This window comes from Micropterus salmoides, unplaced genomic scaffold (assembly GCF_014851395.1).
Source record: "Micropterus salmoides isolate LMB-PRFRI ecotype aquatic unplaced genomic scaffold, ASM1485139v1 Ms_hic_scaffold_21, whole genome shotgun sequence".
NCBI lineage: Eukaryota > Metazoa > Chordata > Actinopteri > Centrarchiformes > Centrarchidae > Micropterus > Micropterus salmoides.
In genome coordinates, this window is record NW_024041262.1 from 10,766,690 (window position 1) to 10,790,647 (window position 23,958).

The 23,958-nt window shown below is 37.9% G+C and overlaps 5 protein-coding genes across 12 annotated transcripts in view; 2 read left to right on the top strand and 3 right to left on the bottom strand.

Moving 5' to 3' along the window:
* The window catches only part of LOC119916426 (myoferlin-like), a 28,338-nt gene extending 26,868 nt beyond the window's left edge, over positions 1-1,470 (top strand). For all 7 annotated transcript variants that reach the window (XM_038736424.1, XM_038736426.1, XM_038736427.1 and 4 more), the window contains 2 exons: positions 114-261; positions 470-1,470. In XM_038736424.1, coding sequence (XP_038592352.1) covers positions 114-261; positions 470-508 — 187 coding nt within the window. In that variant the 3' untranslated portion in view covers positions 509-1,470. The remainder of the gene's footprint in view (positions 1-113; positions 262-469) is intronic.
* On the bottom strand, positions 1,420-5,256 carry aarsd1 (alanyl-tRNA synthetase domain containing 1). 2 transcript variants are annotated; one of them, XM_038736439.1, is made up of 12 exons: positions 5,137-5,256; positions 4,537-4,665; positions 4,203-4,362; positions 3,989-4,046; positions 3,746-3,902; positions 3,282-3,398; positions 3,007-3,137; positions 2,845-2,911; positions 2,639-2,730; positions 2,410-2,464; positions 2,237-2,331; positions 1,420-2,154 (listed from the first exon to the last, which is right to left on the bottom strand). In XM_038736439.1, the coding sequence occupies exons 1-12, from the start codon at positions 5,173-5,175 to the stop codon at positions 2,016-2,018; spliced, it is 1,239 nt and encodes a 412-aa protein (XP_038592367.1). In that variant the 5' UTR covers positions 5,176-5,256; the 3' UTR covers positions 1,420-2,015. The 2 variants fall into 2 exon arrangements, with proteins under 2 accessions (XP_038592367.1, XP_038592366.1); XM_038736438.1 differs by having other exon boundaries at positions 4,495-4,665.
* Positions 5,257-5,840: 584 nt separating this feature from the next.
* Positions 5,841-8,022, bottom strand: ptges3l (prostaglandin E synthase 3 like). The gene is made up of 7 exons (XM_038736441.1): positions 7,797-8,022; positions 7,538-7,651; positions 7,192-7,258; positions 6,961-7,059; positions 6,558-6,647; positions 6,242-6,304; positions 5,841-6,083 (listed from the first exon to the last, which is right to left on the bottom strand). Exons 1-7 carry the CDS (start codon positions 7,829-7,831, stop codon positions 6,075-6,077), a joined length of 477 nt encoding a protein of 158 aa, XP_038592369.1. The 5' UTR covers positions 7,832-8,022; the 3' UTR covers positions 5,841-6,074.
* A 2,182-nt stretch (positions 8,023-10,204) lies between these two features.
* kat7b (K(lysine) acetyltransferase 7b) lies at positions 10,205-18,405 on the top strand. The gene is made up of 15 exons (XM_038735785.1): positions 10,205-10,259; positions 10,357-10,406; positions 11,448-11,598; positions 11,697-11,945; positions 13,129-13,211; positions 13,689-13,772; positions 13,910-14,008; positions 14,156-14,266; positions 14,959-15,150; positions 15,549-15,638; positions 15,755-15,895; positions 16,007-16,100; positions 16,594-16,740; positions 16,879-16,985; positions 17,388-18,405. The coding sequence occupies exons 1-15, from the start codon at positions 10,229-10,231 to the stop codon at positions 17,487-17,489; spliced, it is 1,731 nt and encodes a 576-aa protein (XP_038591713.1). The 5' UTR covers positions 10,205-10,228; the 3' UTR covers positions 17,490-18,405.
* Positions 18,084-19,443, bottom strand: LOC119916504. Its single transcript, XM_038736546.1, has 6 exons — positions 19,231-19,443; positions 18,933-19,029; positions 18,742-18,771; positions 18,477-18,530; positions 18,248-18,319; positions 18,084-18,118 (listed from the first exon to the last, which is right to left on the bottom strand). Exons 1-6 carry the CDS (start codon positions 19,342-19,344, stop codon positions 18,084-18,086), a joined length of 402 nt encoding a protein of 133 aa, XP_038592474.1. The 5' UTR covers positions 19,345-19,443.
* Between the last annotated feature and the right edge of the window lie 4,515 nt (positions 19,444-23,958).

The window sequence follows — 23,958 nt, forward strand, 5'->3', positions numbered from 1 at the left end:
CACAGTGGAATGACTGTTAAACATTAAACATATTCTTCTTAATTGCTAATTAGAATAAGTAAAAGTGTAGTTTTGTGGGTAACAGTCACTCTTTTACTTTCCACAACCATCAGCCGCCCAGATACATCCTTCTTTTGGTTCACCAACCCATGTAAGACCATGAAGTTTATTGTGTGGCGAAGGTTCAGGTGCCTCTTCATCGGACTCATCATCCTCATCATAGTGATTCTCTTCCTCGCCATCTTGCTGTACTCTTTACCGGTAAGGACGGGCAAGAGGGGCCAGCTAAGAATATTGGTCATATATTCTGAAACCTTTGGGTCCAGTTAGTATAACATAACTGCGGTTCCAAGTAGACAACATGTCCATTGTTATTTGCTCTTAGGCAGCATTTGAATTTTATGTGGTTTATGTGCTAGTCCACACTGGACAGAATCAGTGATTTGATTGTTCTCTTTGCATTTTCCAGAACTACATCTCAATGAAGATAGTGAAACCACTAAGCTAACTCTACAATGGAGGAGCAGTGGAACTGTAAAGGACGATTCAAACCTCCTACAGGATCACACTAACACGGCATAACTGCTGCCAAAGCATCAATATTTTTTGCCTATAGTATTTTATAAAGGTCTACTTAAAATGGGAAGGGGGGTTGCACATTTGCACTATATCATACTTTACTATGAACACTATGTACACCTATATGTGACCGACTTGTGAGCAAAAGATTTGTTTCCAAACCATTGTTGTTTTTTTAATTAGTGAGTGATGAGAAAAAGGAACTACCTGTACATTTTAATGCAAGCCAACACAACTGTCCCGTAATCGACACTTGCTTACTTTGGCATACTGTATGTAAAGAAGGGGATTAATTACAATTAATAATTAAAGGTTTCTCCAAGGCTGTATTTATTACAAGGCTGTTACATTTGATTGCATTACAATTAACAAGGGTTTTGGTTTCTGCCAAGTAATCCTGCCAATAACAACCTAAAAGTGACAAAGTGCGTCTGCCTTTTGTACATTACATTTTAACACATCTTTTAAATGTGCAGTGCAGAACTTTTGCGCCCCCTTCTGGCAGTAATTACACAAACACTGCCAACACATGCTTTTGATGTATGCCTACAGGCGAGTTCAGTTATTTCTGTGAAGTAAATGTAATAGCTACATGGGCTACTCCAAATATTTTACAAATGCCAGCATGTTTGCCCTCAGTCTCTCTCTTCTCTCAGCAACAAGGAAATGCTACAACCAAACAAGTCACTACTGGTTCACCAGCACAGCAGTTGCACCACACAAGATTTAAAAACTCTGGAATACTACAAATACAGATCAATTTACCTGGTGGTGATGGGCTTAATCAACATTGTGTGAACTCGTTTGACAAGGGCTTGAATGTAATGTCATTTATATGTTAAAGTCCAACACTTTGGCTTTTAATGAAATATATTAAAACTTATTTCCACAGGTGTTTGCGTCCATTATATTGATGGGGAAAATGTTTATGTATAAAACAGCTGTGAACAGTATAAGCAGCAGGATAACTTTCTTCATTTAGAATATTTCATTCATTGTTTGTCTAAATTGCAGATTAAGGTGCCCCTGAGCCGGGCACTTAATGCCCTCACACATACATATAAGAGTTAAAGGGAAATCTGATTACAGAAAAAGTTTAACTGATGTGCTTTTAAGTGAATTAAAACAATGTGACTGTTAACATTCAGATATATACAGCGTATGTTGAACAGAAGTTGCATTATATACATTTTCACTGAAAATGATCCATGAATAGCTAGAATAATAAGACTGGTGAACTCTCCTTATTGTCTTGTGTATTGTATTGTTTCCCCACAACATAAATTTATGTTTGTATTGAACTACCATCCATCCATCGTCAACCGCTTATCCTGCGTACAGGGACACGGGGGGCTGGAGTCAATGCCAGCTTACATCAGGCGAAAGGCGGGGTACACCCTGGACAGGTCGCCAGTTGTACTGAACTACTGCTGGGTTTATTCTTCCTCTGAGGTGTGATGTTTGAAGTTCTGCTGCAGGAAAGCCTCCACCTCTCCTCTGCGTGCCAGGCTGTTTGCTTTGCCTTGGAAACGTCCGTTTTTTCCCGCCCCCTTCCCTTGAAGAATCTCTAACACCCTGGAGAGCACAGAGAATCATACAACACCAACCGACATTAACATATGCAGAGGCTACATAAATATGCAGTGCTGTATCTTACCGCGGTCCCATCTCGGCCACTAGTCCACAAGGTCCAGCCAGTACAAACAAACCAGGTCCCTTCTCCTCTCCAACAGTCAGGAAAACCAAAGTTTCCTACAAGCACAAGACAAGGCTTAACAAAAATATTTAACTACTCCTATCAAGAACTAAACAGTCGCGTAATAAACTTACCTCTGTGTTTATTTCATTGGCAATGATATTCATGAACTCATTGTCACCCTCTTTTCTGTAGAAAGAGAGAGAATTTTCTTTCTGAAATACTGTTTGACAGTGTCTCCCTAGTGTTGTCTGGGTCATTGCTGTGTTTTTCTTTTGTTTTACAATGTTTAACATCAGAGCAATGTATGGTATAATCCTGTGCTTGCAAACAAGGCCATCAACTTGAAGAAAAGTCTCTTACTTGTGCAAGCTGAAGAAGTTGCCTTTCTGGGGGTCATTATTAAAGTTCTGGGCGATGAGGACAGCCATGTCCCGTAGCAGGCTCAAGTTAGTCTGCCCAAGACAATTTTAATGATGGTGTGGACAATGTGTTATGTTGCAGTAAACATATGTGATACAGTGCTTGTCAAAATGGAATTTGTTTTATCTAAATGGACATTTTCTTACTTTCTGTAGCAACTTAACAGACTTTTGCAACTTGTCAACTGCCTCAACATGCTCATCAGGTCCAGTTCTGTTGAACAATCACAAGGATAGTTCCACTTCAAACGCTGTGAATGAGTTTAACTCACACTGGTGATATTCTGATAAGCTGGACTTTGAACTTACTTTAGGAGAGACACCAGTGATCGCTCTATGCTATAGCTCTTCTCTGCATACTTCAATACCCTGTTTCCTGCCAGGAAGATCAGGTTGGTTTTGTTTTTCTTTCCTTTCTCAGTTCCCAGCAGCTTTATTACCTAAAATTTAAATACAGAGAACACATTGAGTTTAATAGAATCACTTGACCTAATCTTACAAATGACATAAATATCTGTAAAGCCATGTATGTACACTTTCACAACTAATTGCTTGGGTTTCTGCATGAGTGTGTGAAGCTGAACCTGTAAGTGGCTGAGGTTAGACACGTGGGTTCCACAGCACATATTGGCATCGATGCCCTCGATATCAACGATCCGAATGGGCCCAGCATGATCCTCTGGCAGTCCACGACTCCTCACCTGGTACACACACACACACACACACACATCACTATCTTTGCGGGGGCCTGTCTAATCATCACTACTAAGTGTCTAACCCTAAAACCAAGTCTTAACCCTCAAACAGCCCTTTAAACATGAGCCCACACAAAGTATAAAGGGCTCCCGGTTTTTGGACCCCACAAATGTAGTAAAACCAGCTCATGCACACCCCTCATGAAACACACTGTACATACAAAATGTCTAATTCATGATGAAGTACATTCAACAGAAGATGTATGTTGAAATAATACCTAAATATAACTAACTGATCGCACAGTAAGAGATCTGTATTTTACCACCAATAAGTACAATATCTGTATATGCACCTTTTCCACAGCAGGATCATCTATAGAGAGAAGCTGAACGGAGACAGGGACATGTTCTCTGATCTTTTCGTTTACAGCTTCCTCCAGCGCCTGGAGCTGGGCAGGCTTCACAGAGGGAGTGTCCAGTTCAATGGTGCTTCTCTGACGCCCCAGTTCCCTGGAAGAAACAAAAACAGAGATGAGAGTTAAACCCACAAGTTTTCTATGGTTACAGGGGAAGGAATCTGTGCAGTGGAGATGTACCAGGATGTCGTCTTGAATCCAAAAAATGTATCTGCCAAAGCTGTGATCAAATGTTGACCTAAAAGTACAGAAGAAAATAATCATGATTAGAACAACGGTGTGCAATACCAACATATGCTCATAGTCATGCATTTGTAATTCAATCTGGTAAAGAAGTTACTCCTATATGAACATGTACAACAGTCCCTGGCCGTATTAATTTATGCTTACTCACCTGAGTGTTGCTGCATGTGGTCAAACCTCCTCTCCCAGTCCACCTTCACATGCACCTCCTGACCCACCTCCAGAAGTGAGCTCAGAAAGTGTATGGCATCAGGCCCCTGCCTTGTCACCCTCAAAACTGGGACATCTCCAATCAGCCCATGGTCATCTGGCTGATGACAATACAAAACATGCAAATAATAAGAGTAGTAGTATGACCTTTTGGTGACTACTACTGATACAAACAATTCCCAAATGAGCAACATGATCATTTATGTACATATTTGATCACTGATAGGACTTGCTTGATGTAGAAATAGAAATGGTGGGGTATGATTCCAGCTTACTTGGCCGCCTCCCTCAGGAAACAGGATGGTGTCTTGGAGCTTGACATTGAAGCCCTTGAGAGTTTCTTTCTTTCCATTGACTTCTTGCTTGAGCTCAGCAGGGCAGCAGGATACCACAGAGGTAGTAAACTGAAAGGAAAACCATGAAATGCAAACTGATACTTGGCACGCAGCTGCAAAATGGGTGGGGGGTTGCAGTCTTATAATAAAGCTATAACATGGTGGTAAGTTATAACGTTATCCCTCTATTGGTTTACACACAAGGATTAAATTAGCGAAATTAAACCGGGGACAACTTTACTGAGTAAAATTTGAAGCAAATATGACTTATTCCAGTGCGTTAATGACACTTAAAAAATCCTACATTTAACGTTACTCTGCTTCTACTCATATTCTGCTAATACGTTATCAGAACATTGTTCAACTCAACGTTCATCAAATTGCTGTAAAATCGTAAGTAGAAAGCTTGCTCCCACTGGAACAGTTTGTTAGCAATCATGCTAATCATTTCAGCAGAGAATGACAAATCTCCGGGTTTCAAGGGTTTCGCATGCTATTAAACAATTCAACGCTGATAAACTGTCTTCAACAATTTCATACCTCTTTCATATAACAGTCTCGTTGACACTGAAAAGCCATTGTGGAGAATTGTTGAGGTAAAAACAAAAACGTATGCAGCGACCCACTCTGACAGCGTAAGTACGGCTAGCAGCATAGTCCAAACTTCATTATAGCGACTTTGGTTGACTTCGACTTGTTTCTTTTCATATACAGTCCATGTTTTAACATATATTTTAAAACGTGATAGGAAAGCACAGGGAATTGTCAGGGATAGAGAATTTTCATTTTCTTTTGAAGGCGAAACATAGAACAAGCAGATCACAGGAATGGATGAACGTAAAACCAAACATTATAACATATGGGCTATGTGTGTAAAACATGCGTTACAGTCGTGATGCATTAAAATAAAGTGTGTTTTAGGTGAGAGCAAAACATAAAACCTAGTGTACATCCAACCATCACCATCCAAGACAAAAAACAGTGGTTAATAACATCAAATAAATGACTCAATAAATTAATTAATATGGTATTAAATGTACTACTACTACTATTACTACTACTACTACTAATAATAATAATAATTTGGAAATTTGACAGTAATTGATGTTTCTGTTTTAATTTGCTTCGATAGTTATATTTTATGTTAATAGGCTTTATACATTAAAATTAAAGAATAAATGAATAAAAAAGAAAAACTAAATGAGTAAATAAAGCACCATATTATAATGAATTTCAAACCATGGTTGATAAAACTTGCTTTTATTAAAACTGACAATGATATGCCATAGTACAGTGAACAATAATATGTCAATAAATAATTCAATAGAAAATATAACATATGTAAAAATAGTATTTTGGACAATAACACATCAAGTCATCACAAACATGATAAGCTTCAGCAAACATAGCATTGTCCTCGCTATCCTGAGCAATAAAGTTATATAGCCTCCAACACAGGAGAGATGGTACTGTGAGTCTCAGTCAGACTGTAGGGGAAGAAGGAAGACAACATTTCAATGATTAATAAAATAATGAGGTTTTGATTTTTTATGAGTGAAGCAGGGCAAAACATTCGGGATTTAACAGAAACATGAAATATTACATTGTAAAAGTAACCTCCCAAACACCAGAACTCTGTACTTACATCACTAAGATCACCCATATCTGGTGCTTCCCCTTTATTATTGTTAGACATTTCTTGGATCATCTGAAAAAGGAATGCCAAGTGTTTACACACACATGAATCCAAACCCTCAGATATATAGTGGTGCTAATTAGCAGAGTTTCAGGAGCAGGACCACACATCAAGCACGTCATCGCCAGCATTTCCATAAATACCCAGAAGTCCTAAGTCATACATCTTCTGTTCGTTAATCAATAAATCATTTAATCATACCTGTTGATTGTGGTCCTTGCTAGTGAATGGATAATTAACACAATAACACATTGCATGTACTCACATCCATGTATCTATCGTATTCTTCCTTTCCCTCATCCTCTTCATGCTCCCAGTCCCTCCAGTTATCAAAGTCTACAGCTATCCAGCTGGGCTGCAAAAAATAAGAAAAAACTATTTAAATTATTTAAACATTTGGTTGTCTTGCCTACAAGCAATTTATAGTAGTTTTGGATTCATTTGAATTCTCATTTTAAATGTGAAAATCAGCTGTCCAGGACATGTTTCTTATTTAACATGTGTTTTTCTGATGTATCTACATTTCTTCTATCCATGTAGATCTTACCAACAGAATATAACCATAAATAAATTCATGTGAAAACTTTTATTATTTCTGAGGTCATGACAATTTTTCGACCTAAATGTAGGGCACACACACACACACACACACACACACACATACTTACCTTGGCTTCATCCTTCTGAAGACGAGGCCATGCATAATCAGGCTTCATCTTCCTTAGCAAGACATTGATGGTGCGGTCGTAGACTCTTTCCCTGGAGTCCTTTTAATGTATTGAAAGGATAAAAACACACTTATATTCACATCACACTGACTGTATATTTCATCATACAGCATATAAAATTAGTTATATTCTGACCATTGATCTCATCATGCCTAAAATTGGGACTCTTACATTGATGTGAACTTTGTCGTAGAAGTGCAGCACATTGTAGAACACATCATCTGTGTTGTTTTTGCAGCTGTTGTAAAGACAGGGCAGAGTTGTCAAGGGAACGATTTACATACACAATTTTGTCCAAATCAGTTTATACGCTAGTCCTCCGACACATTTTGAGCAATTGGCATCAAATTTTTCACAATTTTGTAGTACAGACAACAGGCCACATTATCATTTCACTCCCTGAAAATAGATGGCCATGGTTTTCCAAAAATCTCGTTGCACTAAAAGCTACTAAAGACAGAGCAATAAAGATATTTCACTAACAGAGAAACAAAATGCCACCCATGTTTAAACTCACCATAAAATCATTTTGTCTGGCTGGATATCAACCTGGACATCTTTAGGTTTATGAACCATGAAGTTGACGGTGACATATTTCTTTCTGTCAAACCACAGTGCATGTGCTGGCTGGCTGTTAAGACACAAAGAAACTATTATATGAATCGAATAGGTGGTCATTTGTATTGGTGTTTGACTTTCAAGAGTGAAACATTTTCATTATCAAAATAATTAGTAAAAAAGCACATGATCTTCAACAAGAGACTGGTAGCACTTACCTCTGCTCTGGTCTGACAATTTTGGGCTTGTTCATTCTGATGAAAAATTAAAACAGAAGCTATTTTCCTTTTCTTTTTACTCCCAGAAAGTAAAACGCATGTGGTTTGTGTGTTCGGGCTCTGTGCTCTAATGCAGTCACCAGGCCCCTGAGGCTATATATAGAGCAGTTGGTATCAGCTGCTGAGACTTGCCTGCCATAGCCCCTTCCCCTGCCCTTTATAATCTGTCAGTGGAACTCTCGAGAAAACACATGTACCTTCTGGGCTCTCCAATACTTCAGCCTCCCCCGACTGGGTGCAGAAAGGGTGAAGGTGGGGGCAGGAAGACAGAAAACAGAGAAGTGCATGTCTTCAAATGGGACATAAAAAATGTAGAAACTTTATTTGGAACCATGGAAGTAAGACTATTTGAGTTGTTGTTTTTGCCTTTCTGTCTTACTACTAATAATAATCTTTATTTATACATCGCTTTTTAAAAACAAAGTTACAAAGTGCTTTACATGGTTGAACCAGGATTAAAACATTTCAGGATTGAGACAAATAAAATCAGGCAATTAAAAAAATTCTGAAATTTTAAATGAAATAAAACAAAAACCCCAACAATAAAGATAAATACTAATAATAAAACAGATACTATATGCTGGCAATAAAATGTGTGCTAGACATTTTTTTTTAAAGATACATTTTGAAATGTTTTAAGTGAACATGTTGTTACATTTTCATTCCATGTAAAAATATCTGTAGGTAAGATAAGAGTTGTACACACAACACTGACAATTAAGGGTATAAGCGTGTCTTGACACCACCGCTCTGGATACAGGGCAAAATCTGCAGTTTTAATTCAATACCAATAGAGTTCAATGCAACACTTTTAAAGAATCTATATGGTCTAGTGAGTAGTGTCAACAAAGTTAACAGCACCAGTGTATTTTTAACACTAAATAGAGTTGTTGCCATTTTAACAATAGAGGATGTAAATTTTAACTCAATAATTAACTCTTTTAGAGTTGATTTGTATTTTAAAAATACTGTAGAGTCAATTTAAAATCCCCAATGCTACTCCCACACACAGTACAATATTAGTAATATTAGTAATTATTTATTATTTATTTATATATAATTAATTATTATCTGAATCAAGACGAGGAGCAGGTTCAAATAAGGGGAGCATTTCGCACAAGACACCATGACTGAAAAGTGTTCAATCCAAGATCTTTGCTACCGTCATCCATTATCAACCCACTTGGCCTGTTTCTTCTGTCATAATAACCATAGCTGAAACTTTGGATCCTCTGTGACAATCAAAGAAAGATACTTCTTATTGAAAAGGTATTGAAAGACAAGTTTCAGTTCACACTGATAAACCTTTAAACAAATTGTGCATTATAATATAATAATTTATCATTTAGCTGACGCCAGAGCATATTACAATTGCGTTACAATGTGTCAGAAGTTATCCAACGAAGGTTAAAATCAAGGGCAACTGGACTTGGTTGAAGATACTGGAAGACGTTTCGTCCCTCATCCAAAGGACTTCTTCAGTCAGAACTGAACTGGAAGATGTTTCGTCCCCAAAGGACTTCTTCAGTTCTGACTGAAGAAGTCCTTTGGATGAGGGACGAAACGTCTTCCAGTATCTTCAACCAAGTCCAGTTGCCCTTGATTTTAACCTTCGCTGGATAACTATGACCTGGATGACTGAGAATCTTCATAGACATCGTGTCAGAAGTTGCATGCCTCTGGAGCAACTCGGTGTTAAATGTCTTGCTGAGGGACACATTGTTGGATATCACAGTGGAAATTTAACGCAAGTCTCCCGCACAAAAGGCATGTGTCTTATCCACTGCTCCTTCGCCACCCAACTGCATAGTTATCAGAGGTATGGGAAAAAATGTATTGTGCAAGCATGTCTTCTTGACACTGAATTTTATTTAAAAAAGCCTCTGCTTTATCAAAAAATCTAAATCCACATTTCTTCAGGTCTTGTGAGTGAACGAGTGCCACAGCATGAATATTCATCAATACAGAATTACATTTTGGGGATATGTTCCTCGTAAATACAACCACGTTTGTGTATCCTTTTATATGAACTTAAGGGTTTGTCTCAAAATCATCATAATCAAGTTGAAACAAATCATCAATTTTTAAGTATGCAACACTAAATAACTAGCTAAGACATCGAAATAATCTTAAATTAAAAACTTTGACAGAAATAATGATGCAAATCAAAGAAATGAACAAGGGACCTGACTTTTGTCAACACAGTTTTGGGTAAATAAAATACTGTATTCTGCACTGGCCTGCATTTAGTACACTAAACTGCCTAATGCACAGGGTTTTGCAGTGTGGCACAGAGTTGCCCCCTGCTGGTCTGGCGGCTCACACCCCATTTGTCACCGGAAATGCAATTCTCCACTCTGTCCGTGCGTTGAATGTGGCGCGAGAGACCCAGGGAAACGCTGTGTACGTTTAAACTTGTGCCTGAAAAAAAATCAATAAATAGTTTTTCTTTCGTTTGTGTATCTAAGGCTTTAGGGTGTTGTGCTTTTTGTGACTACAGCCCTACAGGGAGTGGTGCTCATCAAGGTGAAAATGCCTCGTAGACGACAGGTAAGTTAAGAAGAAATGTAGGTCGCACAGGAGGGTAACGTTAGCTACGTTAGCACCGATGCTTTCCACTCTCAGATGGGAAGAACGTTCCACCATATTCCATTCAATAATCTGACATATTAGCATGCCAAAACATTGGATTAGTTGTGAGTATGTTCAGTGCCACAGTCTGCGTTTAATATTTCAACCTTATTAACGTTAGTTGTCATATTTAGCATTTTTGAACATTTCGAGTTAACGTTAAAGTGTAATAAATGTAACGTTAACGTTAACGTTATCTTGGTGGGCGGTAACGAACATCTAACGTTAAACGAAATCTAAAACTTTAACTTGGATACTATTGTATAAACTGTGCTTTTGTGGGTCATATGTATGCCGAATTTACCATAAGACCACAATAGCTGGTATTATGTCAATGATATGTTAAAAGGTAGACAGGGAAGCACTACATTTTCAACTGTGAGATTTGTTAATGCAGTTTGGTGCCACAGTGTATTAGCGTATAAGAAAACGGGGGCAGCTTAGCTAACGTGACATGCTAAGCTAACAATAATAATAGGCTGCTGAAGTACTAACCGGGCTACCTACTTTGTGGTGTAGCCACTATTGTGGCTATCAATTGTAACATTATTTGACTAGTTGCTTTTGAAAAGTATCAAATGCTAACCGGTAAAATATAACGGGCCGGAAACGTTAGTCACAGCTCTTGCATGTTACAGACCCAGCTAACAGCGAGCTATCAGCTGTCTGTGGCCTTTTTCTCAAAGCAAGATTGCAGAGTTTGTTGGAAACAGAAACGGTGGGCAAACCCGTTTACAGCTCTTGTTACACAAGCATCCTGTTGTCCCGGATGCTAGTTTTATTAATCCAAATTAATCATTGGCAAGCTAGCGTCACTGATTGTCCTTTGTGATACATACTCCTGTTGTTGTCATGTCTAATTTACATCCGTGACACTAGACATGGCACATCAGCCAAGATTTGTACCATGAGTATGGATTTGTTTAGGATCCCTCTCATGTAAGTTTTTTCCCTTGATAGAGACTTATGGCTGGGAGTGGTTCAGATGGGACTGAAGACTCGGACTCATCTGCTGAAAGAGAACAGACCAATAGCTCAGAAAGTGATGGGAACATGCACAAGAGACAGCGCCTCACCAGAGCCTCAACTCGCCTTAGTCAAAGCTCTCAGGGTTGGCCAACATATCCTGCAAATGAAATATAAAACTTTTAAAGCGGTCTTCATCTCAGCTGTTTAATCATGGTTGTGGTGTGACGACTTCTGCTTTAGATACTCCGGACTTGAAGCGAACTGCGGACCATGATGAATCTCCCCCATTGACACCCACAGGAAATGCCCCATCCTCTGAATCTGAACTGGACATCTCCAGCCCCAATGCCTCCCATGATGAGAGCCAGGCCAAAGATCAAGCAAACAGGGACTCAGACAAGGACCTCTCCCATCGACCCAAACGCCGCCGCTGTCACGAGACCTACAACTTCAACATGAAATGCCCTACGCCGGGATGCAATTCGCTTGGTAAAATTTCTGCCTTTGTGAAAATGTCATACTTCTGTTTATTAGGCAGCAGGGTAGGGTCATTCCTTATTATTTATACTTTTATTTCTATTCCGTGACATCCTGTACTATCATAATCTTATTGTATTGACTGAACGATTAATTGCATTTGCAATATTATCGCAATATGATTAAATTAGATTTTCTAATCACAAAGACACGTGATACGCGAGGGAAAACTGCAGAGGAAGCATTAACTTTGCACATTACGCTGTACCTTGACTTGTTGTTGTACAATGGCCTTAAGCTTAACAGAAGGTGACAATACAGAAACTTCAGTGTCACACAAGGAATGAAAGTAGCACCCGCCACCCGCGGGTAACTTGGTGGTGGTGAGTGAAATCGACAGGCCATCTGCTACTTTTGGCGGACAGGAAAAAATGCAAAGAGAAAGACACGTGTAGAAAGGTAAGTGATCGGCACCAGTGTCTTACACACAGCAACCAGTCAGCTCAGGAAATATCTATGAAACGGGTTTTTAAACCAAACTCACAAATCCGAAAGAGGCCCAGTCTGTTCAAGTTACAGCCTGGTTACAGCCAGTGCGCTGCTTAGCATCTGAGGCATCTGAGGCTGAGGGGTTGGGGGACTCCGGTGTTGTCAGAGGATTACTAAGCTTGTCTATTAAACACAAGAAGTGTCACTTGGTTTTATTTTCGTTGGCTAACTTTTGAATTAAACCTCAAACTGAGTATTTTTTGAGGTTTTTGTTGAGAGATGGTCTCCTTGGAAATTTGATTGGTGGTTGAACTGTGGGTTTTGTATTGAGCACTTACTGTATAATACACTACGTTGGACTTTGTTTCTGTAGCTAAGCCTACCGGATGATAATATATTATTTAATGCCATGACTTGACTCTCAAATTATCTTTCCATTGCTCATAATAATAATTCATGCATCACCTAATTTCATCATAACACAGGCCTCGCCTACAAGAAAGAACAGTGTATGTTTAATCTATCTAATATTGTGTTGGTACTATACACTTGATGTATTGCTTGTTCGTTTTGAAAAATACAGAAGGTGAGCTTAAAAATGATCGCATATTAAATCACAATATTGGTTAAAAAAAATTAGATTATTTTCCAAAATCGTTCAGCCCTAATATTAAAACAAATGACCGTCTTTTCTCAATTTGCCCAGGTCACCTCACAGGAAAACATGAACGCCATTTTGCTGTATCGGGTTGCCCTCTTTACCACAATCTTTCTGCTGATGAATGCAAAGTGAGTATCTTAAAATACAGTGTAGGTCTTTTTAAAAGTTGATGATCTGATGGTATATTTCAGTTGCTTGTCCACTGTCTTTAGCTATGATGAGGATAGCCAAAACTGCTTATATCATTGACAATGTTTTATAGTTGTATTTTTGTTAGCCTCATTTGTTCTTCATATTCCAAGATTTATTTTTCCCTTCATGATGTGATCCTTCTATTTTTTTATGATATATACATATATTTAACACAATGCTGTTTGGGGTGTCTTCTTTAATTTTCATCACTAAGTTTAATTAATGGGTAAATGATATGGTCAGACGCAACAGTGTAGAACTTTATTGTACCTTTATGGTAGCGAGGGGAAGCTCAGTTAAGTTGACCTGATGATAACACTTACTTATAAACAATATTTAAGAGAATTGGAGCAATAAGCGGATTTTTGGTTTTGAAAAACAGACTGTAATTCTACCATTACTCTTCATTATAGGTGAAAGCCATCAGCCGTGAGAAACAAGAGGAGGAGATGAAGGGACAGGAGGAAAGCAACTCACGCCATGCAACTCGTCACCAGGTAGTTTCTCTTTGCAATGATTGGCATCACGTTAGTTAAGTTTACTTTCTGGAAGCATGTGAATGTTATGTAAGACCGCACAAGTCATAGTGTCAGATGTTACCATGAAAGTAAAGCATTTCTATATTGATTTTCAGACACCAACATCGAAACAGAGCAGATACAAAGAGCAGGTGGCTGAGATGAGAAAGGGGCGAAACTCTAGCCTTCAGAAGGAGCAGAAAGAAAAGCACATGGTAACAAACTGCCACTCACAACGTGCATTTGTTCACTTGCGCTTTGACACTCCATGTGTCACTATTACAACTGGCACTCCATTGGTACTTTTTTATGTCGAATGGTTTACTGACATATCTATATTCATCTTTCTGTCTGGTCTACAGGAGCACCGGCAGACACATGCCAACACCCGAGAGCCTCTGCTGGAGAACATCACCAGTGATTATGACCTAGAGCTCTTCAGAAAAGCCCAAGCCCGAGCATCTGAAGATCTGGTAATGGGCTGTTTGATATATCGGTGCCACTCTTGCATTAAGATTTGAAATACTAAAAGAACTGGTTATAAATCACTGTTAATGTTTAAGAAATACCCCTTGTATTTTAAAAACTAAACTTCAGTAGAAATATCTAAGTGTTGCCTGTTTTGGTGTTGGATATAAACACACTGACCCTGTTGTGTTATCTCCCTTTTTCAACATTCATGTCCTTTGGGTTTTTGCTGGATAACCTTATCATCTTTCTTATAGAGCAGGTCTAGACCGTACTCTTTGTGGTATTGTAATATTCTTCAATCATCATCAGTCAACTTTTTAACAGGTTCAAAATCACCAAAACACATGGTTCCAATACACTTTACAAAATGCTTTGTAATTAAATAAAATCAACCATAAAATACAGAATGCATGTAAAAAAACACAAGATAAAATGCAATCAGAATAGAATCAGCAAAATAAAATCATAAAAACTATTTAATAATTTAAAGTTTGCTCAATCTTGCCCTAACAAAGTTTTATTCAACAGAAAGGACTTAAGTGTAGCATTAAAAGTGGTGATGTTGTCTGATGATTGGTCAAAATTGCAAGTCACGCTGAATTCACAGGGATTTGTTGAATTTGTGTTAATCGATCGCGAAATCCTGGAGGTACTGAGTAACACTATGTATCCCTTTCTGTCTTCCCTCCTACAGGAGAAGCTGCGTATCCAGGGTCAGATCACCGAGGGCAGCAACATGATCAAGACCATCCTATTTGGCCGCTACGAGCTGGACACCTGGTACCACTCGCCCTATCCTGAGGAGTATGCACGTCTGGGTCGCCTCTACGTCTGCGAATTCTGCCTCAAGTACATGAAAAGCCAGACCATTCTCAGGAGACACATGGTGAGAGTCAGAGACTTACATCTCAAAGTCTGTGATACATCATTTAATGTCACACCAAATACTGTTGAGCCACAGTTTTTTTCAGTTGTAGATTTGGGTTTTTGTCTATTCATGAGATACTACTACTGACTATCTGACCGACATATACACTGATAGTTTATAATAATTAAAGCTAAAAATAGAGCTAAAATGTTGTATAATCACATCTATAGATTACGTCCATAATTTAGAAATTGTGGAAAGAGATGTAAAATTTTGGAAAAAAACTTTCATATTACATATCGTACCTATTAACACTGCATTTTAGCACTCAAATATATGTATTTAACATACATGTACATACTCGCTGAGGTCTTTGGAAATAACGCTGATGTGTGTTTTATCCTGTGTCTTTTTAGGCCAAGTGTGTGTGGAAGCATCCTCCAGGAGACGAGGTGTACAGAAAGGGGGCTATATCTGTGTTCGAAGTTGACGGCAAAAAGAATAAGGTAGAGAGAAATCTTTGTGTTACTCCGTCTGTTTTTTTGGTAAATCTCCCAATATCACAGACAATGACATCTTACTTTTAAGACAATTAACTAAGCAACTCACATTTTATCTCTAGATCTACTGCCAGAACCTATGTTTACTCGCCAAGCTGTTCTTGGACCACAAAACGCTGTACTACGATGTGGAGCCTTTTCTCTTTTACGTCATGACTGAGGCCGACAACACCGGCTGCCATCTAGTGGGATACTTTTCCAAGGTAAATGGAAAAACAAGATTAGATTTTTGGTGTGTAAGAATTATATATTGTATAAATTATGTATTTGCATTCAGAAGCAACTGTAATGTATTTCTGTTTTATTACTTCAAGGAGAAGAATTCTTTCCTCAACTACAATGTCTCCTGTATCCTGACAATGCCGCAGTACATGAGGCAGGGCTTTGGCAAGATGCTCATTGACTTCAGTATGTATATGTTCACTGTTTTGTTTTTTTTCTCTCATTTGAACATCATGTCAACTGCTTTAATCTTAAGACTCATCTTTTTCACGCTGTTTAGGTAAACTTTTATTCCACACAGTTTTCTTGAGAGAAATAATCCTTTAAGTGATGCTGTTGTATCGTATACTCTGTAGAGTCATGTGAGATCTGAGAGTATTTCTAAAATAAGCTTCAATTCCATAATATTTATACAGGACTTTTGCATTAGATAGCATGAGACTGTACAGGCTTGTGACTTGAAAACCCCCCTCTGTGTATCCACTTGTTATAGTGATCATTAAGTAGAGCACATTACGCAGTGTGTAAATGTATCAGCCGTCTTTTCACATTTATTTTTGATTAAATTGTTTTAATTTGAAACACTGATGTATTTTCAGCCTTTAGGAATGAAATCAATATTATTTATATAGGCTACTATTATGTGTTCTTTCGGACTGTCTTCTGTGCTTTTGTTTAGGCTACCTGCTGTCCAAAGTGGAGGAGAAGGTGGGCTCGCCGGAGAGGCCTCTGTCTGACCTGGGCCTTATCAGTTACCGTAGCTACTGGAAGGAAGTGTTACTCAGATACATGTGTAATTTCCAAGGCAAGGAGATTTCCATTAAAGGTGAGTGGGAGTACAGAATTCAAGCAGGCGACCCACTTGTTGGCGGGAAAGATTTATTAACACATGAATGTCTTTAGCAAATTACACACATGCATATACCAGACGTATTTACTGTTGCAATATTTGCTCGCTGCACAGAGATCAGTCAGGAAACCGCTGTCAATCCTGTGGACATTGTGAGCACCCTGCAGGCTCTACAGATGCTGAAGTATTGGAAAGGAAAGCACTTGGTGTTGAAGCGACAGGTAAGATCCCCAACAATTGGTCTGTGTGTTTCTCTTCTACTGTTTGTCATCGCTCAAAATAATTGTATTGTAACATCATTTTCATATTAAGAGATCATGTTGCACAATTCCCATATCTAACTGAAACATTTAATCTTAAAAAAAAATTCTTCAGGTCAAAGTTATTATTTAACTAGAACGAACATGAGTTTAACTTTTACTCATGTTGTTTTTTATATTTCAGTGAAAAGTGGACACTTTAATTTCAAGATAATGCTGTAATAATTATCAGATATATCACATTTCATATACCCCAGTCCAAATGTCCTTGTTTTTTTTTTCCTCTTAAAAGTGACAAATTACACCATGCACCATGCTCACGGTATTTGACAGACCGGTTTGTTACTTTTTTCTTCTTCCCAGGACTTGATTGATGAGTGGAAAGCAAAGGAGATCAAGCGAGGCAATAGCAACAAAGCCATCGACCCGAGCTCACTAAAATGGACCCCACCCAAAGGGACATAAGCACTAAGATCCTCAGGCTACTGAATGAACTCACCTCCAGCCTCACCAGCCACAAGTAGCCTAGACCTAAGAACTGTCAATAAAGACCAGTGTTTTTTCTTTCATGATTTTACCCTTCTCATTTGTGTCACAGAACTTTTTACTTTTTATATTTTTACTTTTCATTTATATTTTAAGCACCATTACGTTCCAAGTCCTATGACTCTTGACTTAAACATTGTCAATTAACAGTAGAGAATCTGTTTGTCCTATTTGTTTTAAAACTGCCTACTTCTAATGAGCTTTGAATGTTAAATGATAAATGGTCCAGTGTGGTGGATAACATGAATGTTCTGCTTTGCAAAAAAAAAAAAAAAAGAAATACATTTCTACATTTGGCAGCATTTGCAGAATTTTGTTTTATTTCACTTAAGAAATGTGCAGCATTTTGAAGGTGGTAGCTGTTTTTGTTTGGGATTAATACAATAATTGTTAGCATGAATTGAAACAGTGAGCAGAGTGTATTTCGAGGAGTATGATGTATGGTAATGTCTTTGGTTGGTGTAAAATTGTATAGATCATAGTAATATGTACTACTTTTTTTTTCTAGCTCCATCAATACAGGATTTGGACCCATTCCACTGATGAACCTGCCAAATAGTGGGAAAATAAAGTCAGATATTTTTAATTTGTTGAATATAGAAAGTGATGACAATACCACTGTAAGAATGCACATAGAAATAAAACAACCTCAGGTTTTTATACTGATACAATCATACCTTGCTTGAGTGGTTTCTCTGAAACATCAATTGCAGTGGTTGTTGCAGATGGTTTAATTCTGGTTAAAGATTCTGTAATAAACAAAGCATTTTAATGAGACTCTTTGCTTTGTACTTGTGATCATAGTTGTCAAAATGTGTGTTAGCAATTTGATATTTTTTAATATCAATAAAGCTGCCTTGATATTTTGAAGTGAGTTAGATTTTGTTTCTTGATATTTGTGATTACCACCGCTGGAAATGCTTCTTCCCATCAGGCCCACAAACACCTCTCCTTTATTTCCTAGAAGTACGAGAAAAGATGCTCACATTTACAAAGTGGCAGTTTCACGGTCACAATGTAAAGATAATGCTGCCGTAAAAGAAAAATATGTTTTCTTTTCAAGTTATCAACAGACAAATCATGTTTTCAAAGACATTTTAGCAGTTTAAAGGGCATTGCTAGTTTTTAGTTACAGTATACTATAGTTTGACAGCAACATCAAGCTACTTACGTCTGTTTACTTGAAAGGGTTTCTTTTTTTCTGTGAGGGGGAAAAAGGTATTTATAGCTATGTACCAGTCCATTTATATTCATTACCACAGACTAACTCAGTATATTGAGCCCTAGAAAAGAGTACATTTAAATACACAAAAATACAATTGTTGCATGTTATGTTTATGCAGAAATGAGGTTAGAGGCCACCTGAGCGTTTCCCCATGAGTCCATAGAAACGAAGCGCTTTAGATCTTTTAATCAGACTGGCCAGCGGATGTGTCAGATCTGCCTCCACTGACTCATCCTGACAGAAAAATATATATTTTTGGTTTTATAAATAAGGCCCAACATCAACAACCAAATAATTTAGTATATAATTCATAATCCCTTGTTATTTATTATAATTCAAGCAGAACATTTAGCACATTTCTGGAATGAAACCAGTAAAATATGTCCATATTGTCTCTGAATTTCTGATGATAATAAAAAAAGTACTGATGCTCACCTGCCAGTCTTTAGATAACCCTCTCTCCTCTTCCACACTGGAAGACAGTGCCTCATAGGTTTGCACCAAAGCACAAAATGTCACAACAACAAGCTGGATCTTCCAGTTATCCATTTCTTGGTCAGAGTGAAATGCTTCAGTTCTTCAATGAAAGTAGTATTTTTGTTGCCTGAGCTTCAATTTCTAAATAAAATGATACTGGACAGATGTGATTCAGTGTTGGTCTGATAGCTCCAATTGTCCCCAGGGTGTATTTATACCTCTATACCCCATGCTGCTAGACCCCTCCCCTCCAAACATGATTACGCACTTGTTTCCATTGCATTTGAAAACTTCCAGATTTGCTCTATTCCAATAAAAGGGTCTCTTTTCACATACTGTATTTCTTCAGTTGTTCTATAGTTGGAACTGGGATGTCACCAAAAGATTTACTGGCAGTGTTAAAGAAAATGTCCAGTATTATTAACCTAAATATTTACATTTGAGATGGTCACCTTTCATCTCCATTTTTATTAGACATCTGGATTGCTATTGGTCTAAAAATATCCCCCTGTTGCTCATTTGTACCTTGTGATGTGCACATGCTTCTTTGATATCACCGGCGAAGAGGACATGCAGGCGCGTCTTTGAGCGACGCTTTGCAAATATATCTATCTGCTTTGAAGTTAGTGCTTTATTGGTTAGCCAATTGACTTGGTGAATTAATTGGTAGTTCTAGATTTATAAAGCAGGGCAATACTGATGTGACAAATGAACTTGATTATATATATATATATATATATATATGTGTGTGTGTGTGTGTGTGTGTGTGTGTGTGTGTGTGTCTGCAAGATTTGTCTTCTCAGATTTATTCTTGATTAAATTTATTATTATGTATTCTTTCTGACTATCCTCTGTGTTTTTGTTTAGCATATATATATATGATCCAGCACATTTGTCACATCAGTATTGTGCCACTTTATACACTGATAGTCAAAAGTCAAGCAGAAAAAAAGTGCTCACTATTTAGAAACACCAGCAACTAGACAGATGACATTTCAAGTGCAATGAGATTTATGAAATGTGTTGAACATCACAACCTGAAATATACCAAAATTGTTCACCACACCAATATTTGTGACTTTCTGATTAGGTGATATGCCACTAGGGTCATTAATTTTCCATCTCCTGATATAATTACACCGTTATTAAACCTTTTCATGAACTTTACAAACGGAGCTCTTTTTCCAATACACTGGCTATAAAAATTTCTGGAGAAGCAATTACTTGGCAATTATCTGTGTGTTGTAGGGACAACCCACTTGAAACAAAGCTGACACACACATCAAATGCTTTGATCCGCACACAGGTGCTTTTAAAAACAAGAAAAGCCCAGGACAATTAGGCCTGAAAGGCAATTACACCTGAACAGCCCTCGTGTGCACATAGTCTAACCCACAGCTAACGTGGAGTGCTGAATCAAAAGAAATCAGAGGCACAACATCTGCATATGAAATGGTTCAGTCACAAAGAGCTCCCGTAATGACAGAACGCTGCATCTCCATGTGACGCAGGGTAGTGGCTTGGGAGGCCATTTCAGGATTTGCACTGCTCACTGCTGGTGATTCACTGCAGGTGTTGAGTCTGATATTACCTCTGATCCATTTCATATTTAAATATATGACTCTTCTAGTGCTTTAAATTCTAAATCTCCTATGACAAATTTCCTATGACAAGTGACGCACAACAAATGTAATCATGGTCATGGGTCATCGCAGGCTCTTTAGAGAGCTTTGAGTCTGATAAGACAAGAAATATGTTACCTTGATTGCTGTGGATCACCTTCTTACAGTTGCATGGGATGTGTAATTATCAGAGTAATCTGCCATCCTGGTTTCTGTAAGAAGTGTAACTGTAATCAAAGTATAAAGTATACAAAGTGTAACCACTTTTCATGTATATTTGGAACATGCATGGTTGAAGAGATCAACTGTGCTTCATTTGTATTGGGAGTGACTCATCCATAAAGACCACAGATCATTTGTAGATCATACATCAATGTATTGTTACTGTTTTTTATTGAGGCCTTGGGAGATTTTGAAATAAACAATCTCATATCCCATTCTGACACATAATTCTTAATTTAGCCATTAACACTCTGTCTGACTACGTAATGATTTTAACATGTTGACTTAAACAGCAACAATTACCACAGAGGCCTGAATGGTCCAGCTCATCAAGTCGATGTCTTAAAGGTTCACTCCATGGATTTTACACATGAAGATGAGTGCTCCTGAGTCTGAATAAATAAAAATGTTTTGGGGCATTTTTATGCCTTTATTGGATTGCTCATAGTAGGGAGATGACAGGGAACCCAACCGGTTGAGGCAGATGGCCGCCCACCCTGAGCCATGCTTCTGCTTGAGGTTTCTGCCTCTTAAAAGAAAGTTTTACCTCACCTCTGTCGCCTAGTGCTTACTTATGGAAGGAATTGTTGGATCTCTGTAAATAATATCACATGCATGGTCTAGACCTGCTCTACATGAAAAGCACTATGAGATAACTGTTGTTGTGAAATGGCGCTATATAAATAAAATTGAACTGAATTGGAATGAGGGGAGAGTGAGAGGGAGACTGTCATACAGCAGAGGTCACAAATCAAGGATGTTGCAGGTAATGGTTGACGGCTTAACCCCTCGGCCAGAAGGACTCCTAAAAGAGTTATCTTAAAAAAAAAAAGCCTGCATTACAAACTTGGGATGTGGAGTTTGTAAGTATTGGGCATTTAGGAGGCAGGCGAGTTGAAGTGTTGGAAAAGTGGGGAGTAGGATCCAGAGAGTCTGAAACTTGACATATAGAGACTGCTGCATTGTCTCTTGTGAGTCACACAATTTTATATTTATTAAAGTGCAATACTAAACAGCTGCAGTGCTTCATCTTAGTGGCCGAACATCTTTCATGGATTTAAAGATTTTTAATTTGGTGACATATATTGGCTTGATTTTGTACACTAAATCTTTCTTGACTAATTGCCTCAGTTATTGCCAGGGAATCTCACTCATTATCATCAGACAGGGAAACTGTACGTGATATGCACAGTCTCTGTGCATAATTTCTTTGTGGTCTGAAGTAATAAAAGCCATCATCTTTCCCTCTATGCCGTCCTGTGAATGCTTTCATTTGGCTTTAAATAAATGCCACCATATTGTCAGTTTGATGGTCTCAAACATTTAGTCTTAGAATGAACTATTATTATCAAATCAATATAATTTTATTTCATCCCTCTCCTAAGAAAAGCTGCAGCTATGTACTGATAAATGACGCATGGTGGCACTACCTGGCAAAACCAGTCTAGGACACCTTGTTGTTAAAGCTGCTGGCCATAATCCTGTGTTGACAGATACTATGTTATCAGATGAGTCAAGCCCCACAGAGGCTCGACTGTAGTGAGTTTATGCTTGAGGCACATTATCATCACATCTTATCCTGACAGAGCGGCTTTAAGGCTGACTGTTAGACCTGCATCTACGTACAATCTGGATCCATCTTAACACTGACAAATGAGCCCATTCATGGGCCTAAGTGGGCTTTACTAGAGATGGTCAGTCAAGTAAAGAAAAGAGTAAAAGGGTAGCCACTGTGCTATGTAAATATACTGCCATTTAAGTGCCTTCAGGCATGTTTCAAGATGAAATACTTGTTTTTGAATAACAATTTCTATCTGATATGGTTTTTCCACATAAAAGAAGTTCAGGTAGCTAGGTTAAAATCATATCCGTTCTTTCTTTCTCAATGAAAAATACAGAATTTATGAATATGCACATATTTTTCAAAATGTCTTCTACTTTACTGAAAAGTCCATTCACAGTGTATGTGCAAGTAGTCATGTTTCCCCATCAATTGTATAAATTGTTCCCCATCATCGATTAATATCTTATAACCCTTCGTGATGTCAAAAACTGTGCTCCTAAGCAGACATCTTAAGCTCAGAGTTAAGGTGAGCTCATCACTTTAAATATTAGTGTCCTTGTTACCTTGATACTGCTGGTTGACTAAACAGCAACAAGGAGTTGTGTTTCAGTTTTTCAGTTCAACATCTCCTGAAATGTGTCAAAACTATAAATGATTTAAGATGCTAAGTTCGATCTGCAAATGTTCTCTGTGAAGTATTGGTTGATTACTTTTCACCACTGCATTTACTCTTTCCCCAATAAGGCCCTTTTGAGTATGTTTGTAGTTTTATCTGCGGCAGTCTTCTTAAATGTTTGTGATAGGATCTCATCCAGCAGGTGGCGGTGTGGTCAAACAGATGAAATCTCAAGCACCAAAACCTGCTGTCTCAGTGACTAAATGTTCCCTCAACCTCACTGGAGATATTGTAAGAAGTTCTTATGGTGGATTTATGTCTTGTTAGCATGTTTTGTCTGTATGCTTGGCTGACGTATCCAGAAATGAAAGAATGTGTACTGCCTTGGTCAAGGGCAATGTGACAAAAATTATGATTTGCCTTTGATTTTTATTTCTGTTTGTGAGTTTTAAATTGAAACATTCAAGTGCCAGCATGTAATATTTTTTACCACCACAAAGAAATCTGGATATACTATTGTAGTACACAACATGGTGAACATGGTGAAGTTATAAATGTATTAAGTTATTAAAAGATGAAAACCTTGGGAAAAAATTTGAGTTTCACACAAATCAATAAAAAACTTGTGACTTTGTGTAATAACATCTGCTCAGACCACAATG